At 40.6% G+C, this 6375-nt stretch overlaps 1 protein-coding gene across 1 annotated transcript; it reads right to left on the bottom strand.

Annotated features, from left to right (window-relative positions):
• Positions 1-2184: 2184 nt before the first annotated feature.
• Positions 2185-5918, bottom strand: LOC139408886 (spindlin-W-like). Its single transcript, XM_071153313.1, has 4 exons — positions 5886-5918; positions 3918-4177; positions 3425-3658; positions 2185-3066 (listed from the first exon to the last, which is right to left on the bottom strand). Exons 1-4 carry the CDS (start codon positions 5906-5908, stop codon positions 2867-2869), a joined length of 717 nt encoding a protein of 238 aa, XP_071009414.1. The 5' UTR covers positions 5909-5918; the 3' UTR covers positions 2185-2866.
• Positions 5919-6375: the final 457 nt, after the last annotated feature.

Here is a 6375-nt window from a genome sequence, read left to right as displayed (position 1 = left end):
TGGACAACATCAGTTTTGTATGTGAAAGACATAATCCCTCAAATACTGTGTAACACCACCACCCTGTGGCCATTCTGTTGTCACCACATACAACACATACAGCAGGGTAAAAAATTGAATACAAAAAAATGACTGTTTTTCTTTAGAAATGCAAAGAAAAGGGAATGAAAGGGAATGTCACAATAAGAAACACATTGAACATATCATAGAAAAACTTAAATAAAATGAGAGATACACACATGTATCTCACTTTTCACACTAACTTCCACTTACAGTTCTGTTTTCGCTACTCATGCAAAACAAATTGTCTTTTTTTCTATCCCACAATGAACTGACATCAAACACAGTACAACACTACAGTACACAAGTGTGAAAGGCCAATTCATCAAACCCTTTCAATTGTTTTCTGAAGGTGACATCTTGCATAAAACACAAATCAGTTTGCGGCTTGGAATACAACAGGTTATAGAACATATTTACTTGTGTGTAGCTTTTCTGGTATAGAGGGGCTTTATGCTGTATGCGGTCTTAAAATTATAATCTTTATTATAACCGATATACATACTCTCAGGTTTTTCTATCCATCCCTAAAGCTACCATTCAGTCATAGTTTGTGTATAACCTAGAGTAAGCATTAGCTACTCCTCTAACAGAGGGACTTAATCTCAAAATCAGTCACAACAGCTCATCTGTTCTGTTACTACGCAGAATACTGTAAAGAACAGTCTCCCTCTTCGGAGACTGCATCTGAACATACAATGCTTCAGTGTCATGGAGGGCATGGAGAAAGCAGTAAGGGTGGAGTGTTGGGAGTTACAGTCACATGGAACGTTTACGTTACTAACTAATTAACAACATCTGTATCTTAGAGGTTCTAGACCACTTAGTTGCCCACTGTTTCTCTGACAACAGGGGTAACGTCCCTAAAGGAGCATACTAAGAGGTCATCTGGTGGAACATGTAGTTTGGTTACACACACACACACACACACACACACACACACACAGTAAATAAAAATCTCTTTCAATATTTTATGCACTCCATAAAGTGGGTGTTGCATTTAAAGTTTTGAATACTTCTTGTGTATTAACAGTTGTGTGAAAATGTTTTGAAAATCACTCTAGTACTGTTGTACTGGTACTGCTGAATTTAGAACACTTTTCAGGAGCTGGTATGGAATTTTTACTTCTAAATAATCGTCTTACTTTGCAGTGCTTTTACCATACCATCTTCAGTTTTTAAAAGGCATGAGAAAACAGTTTACTAAAATATTACTAGAACAATTAAACAGAAAGTGTGTTTAACACAGAGGTCAAGAAGAATGTGATGATTAAGTAAAAAAGTAATGAAAATAGATTTTCCCAACAAAACAAACTGTTGTAAACATATGAATACAGGAACAACAATAAACAATTATTATCTGAATAATTATTGCTGTTATTATGAATGAATAATGAATTATAAGGGTCGAGGGATTTGGCAAGGCATATTAAACAAAATCTTTCTCAGGACAACAGATTAACGCTCTCACTGGTTAACCATTTTTGAATAGTGTTGTTGAGATGATCAAAATATAATTGTCCTTTCAGACAAAAAAACTCAAACAAACAAGTGCTCTTAAATCCTCTATGTTTTCTAAGAAGATTTTTTGAAATTAGTGCTGTGATAGAACTAAATCTGTATCAAACTATCATTTTCTATGAATATACATTAAATACAGTATAAAGTAAACAAGTTCTTGGAAAAAAAATAAAACGTTTGAATCAAAGGGATACCTTGGGATTTTGGCAATGACGTCCAGTCATTATGCTAACGCTAGTTAGCAATTGCATTAGCGCTAGTTAGCAACTTCCTTCAAACTGAACGCAGAGACATACACATGGTATCCACGACTTCATCTGACTCTGGGGAAGTAAATGAGGGGCCTCATTGCCAAAATCTCAAAGTATCCTTTTAAAACACTGGTCACCTCCCTCTCGTAACTTCCACACATTTCTTTGCTCACTGCATATGTTGTTGCATATCTTTCAACATCGCAAAGAAACAAATGTAATCATAGTCAGGGTTTGAATGATTCTACGAGACTGAAACAAACCCAAGTACTGTAGTTACTGACCACCGTAAGATATGGGGACTCCAGAACTGCATGTACAAAAAAATAAAATAAAAACAAGAGCTCATACACTCACACATATATAGGAGATACATTGCTATGACTGGTTTGGTCATCAAATCACTGAAAAAAATCGAATGAGATGCCAACCAACTTTATATGCAGTGTGCAAATATAAGGCTTGATATATTTTCCCTGTCCCTTCCCTTAGAGATTGATGGGATGTATCCATAGGATCACTCAACTACAGGGGATAGACAAAAACAAATTGTGGCCACTAATTCAGATGCACAGTGCCCCATTTTTCCTTCTCTGACTAGAGCTATCAGAGATGTTTCATGAGTAGAAATCCAAAGGCTTCAGTGAAATATCCAATCCAGCTGTCCGTCTGTCACATCTCAAAGAAGCATTTGCACAAAACGTTGAAGAGATATTTTGGGACAATTGGTGGATAAGATAAGGTTCCATGTGGTGATGGTGGCGGTTGATCGTCTTTCCTGCATGGTAGAGTTTCCCCACAACCTCCGCATCCATCGTTAACTCCCCAGACAGGCCTCCTGTCCTCTGGGCCCAGCGACCCAGTAGCCTTTTCACACTACCGTGCTGACCCGAACCAGGCTATACTGGCTCGCTATGAAATATTTTTCCCCCACATAGTCCTTTTCAGCAATGGCGGATAGACACGTAAACAGACCAGCACTGCTCGATTCGGCTCAGTAGTGTGAAAAGGGGGTCAGAGGTCAAAGGTGGCCTTTAGGAGGTCTTGACTAGGTCGTAGACGTAGATGTGGAAGTCGTCGTCGAACTTGATGAAGTAGACGGAGGGTTTGGCCTCCACCTGGTGGATGACCATGCCAGTTCGTTTGGAGCCGTCCTCTTTAGCGTACTCAACCTGTTTCCCCACCAGACTGTCCACCACCTCCCCCGGCTCCCGCTCTGCCGGCGTAGCGTCATCTAAGAGACAAACAACAACACAAGTTTAAGTTCATTTGCCATATGTAACTCATTCATGGGAAATCATTGGAAACTCAAACATGTTCACCTATCTATTTATTCAACCTGGTTCATCTCTTTTACAAGAGAGACCTTGAAGAACACAACGCTTTTATCATGAAGAGAGAGTAGCCTGTTATCATCATGAAAAGCAACCCACCCATCATCAGGCGAGTATAGACATTATAAAGGCTCATGCATGCTTATAAAATGTTCATAAACTCGTACACACATCTTAGCTTTAAGCAGTCTTTACAATCAAGAGAGAGTGGTCTATTGTCATTTTGAAGTGCAGCCTAACTCCAAGGACAGGACTAACTTGAGTCAGGCATGATCCTCAGGTCTCCCTCCTTGTAGTCGTGTAGGAGCTGGTACATGTACAGGACGGGGTCTTTCTCGTAGGTGATAAAGAACCAGGTATTCATGATGGGTGCCCGGGCCAGAACCATGCCCCTCCACTCGTCTTTAGTTCCGTCCTCTGTCTCAAACATGTGCTCCACTGCCTTCCCTATCATCGTGTCTGCCAGGTTGACGTCGCTGATGCGCGTAGAGGCTGCAACAGAGTACATGGTACATGGTAACATCTAGTTTCAAGGTTATTTGCCAGGTTTAATGTATACATTGGAAGACTTACTAACTCGTGAATATCAACGATCAAACTCACAATTCATATTATTAACATTTGAGGAGCACCATGAATGGTGTAACACCATTAGAGCACCAACAGAAACTTGTCTGCGACTTTGCGTTAATCAATCAATACCAAATGACAATCAATATAAACAATATGTATACATAGACCAAGGTCTTACATTGACGGTCAGGGAGCACCTCGAGGCCCTGTACCCTCTCATCTTTATGCAGCTCCAGGCCATAGACACAGTCAAAGCCGTCGTACTTGATGAGGTAGAGCGAGGGGTTGACGGGCACCTGGTCCAGCACCGTGCCTTTCCACTGCGACTGAGATGTAGCGCTCCCCTCCTTCCAGATGTGCTGGATACGACAGCCCACGATGTTACGCCGCGGCGCCGACGACACTGCCTTGTTGGGGCCCATGCTGTTCTTTTGTTTCCTGAACGATGTTTCAGATAACTTATGAAAAAGGGGAATTTGGGGAACAAACATCCACTTAGCCAATGAAAAGGGTGAAAACCTGATGGCTGTCAGTCCCTTACATTAGCTACTAATCTAACTAGATCCATTTTATAGTACATCAAATAGACTAAAATATTGAATTTATTAAATATATACAGTGCATTTGGAAAGTATTCAGACTCCTTGACTTTTTCCACATTGTTACGTTACAGCCTCATTCTAAAATTGATGAACACATTTTTTTCCTCTCATCAATCTACACACAATACCACATATGACAAAGCAAAAACGGAAATATCACATTTACATAAGTATTCAGACCCTTTACTCAGTACTGTGATGAAGCACCTTTGGCATTGATTACAACTTTGAGTCTGGGTATGACGCTACAAGCTTGGCACACCTGTATTTGGGGAGTTTCTCCCATTCTTCTCTGCAGATCCTCTCAAGCTCTGTCAGATTGGATGGAGAGAGTCACTGCACAGCTATTTTCAGGTCCTTCCAGAGATGTTTGATCGGGTTCAAGTCCAGGCTCTGGCTGGGCCACTCAAGGGCATTCAGAGACTTGTCCTGAAGCCACTACTGCGTTGTCTTGGTATTCCCGTTGGAAGGTGAACTTTCGCCCCCAGCCTGAGGTACTGAGTGCTCTGGAACAGGTTTTCATCAAGGATCTCTCTGTACTTTGCTCCGTTCATCTTTCCCTCGAACCTGACTAGTCTCAGTCCCTGCCGCTGAAAAACATCCCTATAGCATGATGCTGCCATCACCATGCTTCACTGTAGGGATGCTGCCAAGTTACCTCCAGACGTGACGCTTGGCATTCAGGCCAAAGAGTTCAATCTTGGTTTCATCAGACCAGAGAATCTTGTTTCTCATGGTCTGAGAGACCTTCATGGCTTTGTTTTTGCTCTGACATGCACTGTCAACTGTGGGACCTTATATAGACAGGTATGCGCCTTTCCAAATCATGCCCAATCAATTGAATTTACCAAAAGTGGACTCCAATCAAGTTGTAGAAACATCTCAAGGATGACCAATGGAAACAGGATGCACCTGAGCTCAATTTCGAGTCTGAATACTTTTGTAAATAAGTAATTTCTTCTTTTATTTTTAATACATTTGCAAAAATTACACACCTTTATTTGCTTTGTCATAATGGGGTATGGTGTGTAGATTTATAAGGACTTAAACAAAATAGATTTGAATAAGACTGTAAGGTAACAATGTGGAAAAAGTCAAGGTGTCTGAATACTTTCCAAAATGCATTGTAGCCCATGGCAATATAATAGTCAAGTGTGTACTCTGATCTGCTTTCATTCCCTGGATCTGTCTACATGAGACCCGTAAAGACTGTGTACTTTGAAGTGTGAATATAGTACTGACCATACCATGGTAGTGTGTCACTGCACAGCTGATACTAGCCCAGTATTCGCTTCAGCAGGCCACTAAAGACCAGTATCAGATATTCAGGTATTCAGCGTGGCACTACTAGACTAAATAATCTATGTATCTTATCCACTGTTCTCTACGTAGTCAAAAGTAGGCTGCAGATGGTTTTAGCCGTTCATTTAATAGGCCTACTAAGCAAAATGTCTATTCAAAACAGTTGAATGCTGAATGTTGTACAAATGCACAATCACAAAGGGTACATAATAGCTAAGGTAAGTAGAGGATTCCTGGCTTACTTGTGGGAGTTCTTTTTCTTCATATTTGCAGAAACACCTTAAAAACAAAAACATTTTAAAAAATTATTCTAATGCAAATATTAATCTAGTAAATCTATTCAGTAGCTAGGCTACTCTACTCTTATAAGTATGCTAAATGTACCTGATTATTATCTGAAGATAACAAAAGCAAACCACAAAGTCTGTCCCCCTCAAATGGCACCCTATTCCCTATTATAGGCCTACCGAGTACTATGTTTGATCAAAGCCTCTATGGGGCCCTGGTCCAAAGAAGTGCATTATTAAGGAAACACAAGTAGTGCACTATAAAAGGGAATAGTTGTCCAGGTGTTTCCAACTTCACCAGGCAAGCTGGATCCTGGAACTCACAAGGCTGGCAAAAGGAAAGAAGGGTGTCGAGAAACACCTGGAGCTTGAGGCAGATACAAAGAGAACCGGCTTAGAGTGGAACGATCTAGAGAAGACTGCCCAGAAAAGAGCAGAGTTGTCA

The sequence above is a fragment of the Oncorhynchus clarkii genome, chromosome 5 (assembly GCF_045791955.1).
Source record: "Oncorhynchus clarkii lewisi isolate Uvic-CL-2024 chromosome 5, UVic_Ocla_1.0, whole genome shotgun sequence".
Classification (NCBI taxonomy): domain Eukaryota; kingdom Metazoa; phylum Chordata; class Actinopteri; order Salmoniformes; family Salmonidae; genus Oncorhynchus; species Oncorhynchus clarkii.
The sequence above is the reverse complement of the archived record's forward strand: the minus strand, read 5'-3'. Positions and strand labels throughout refer to the sequence as shown.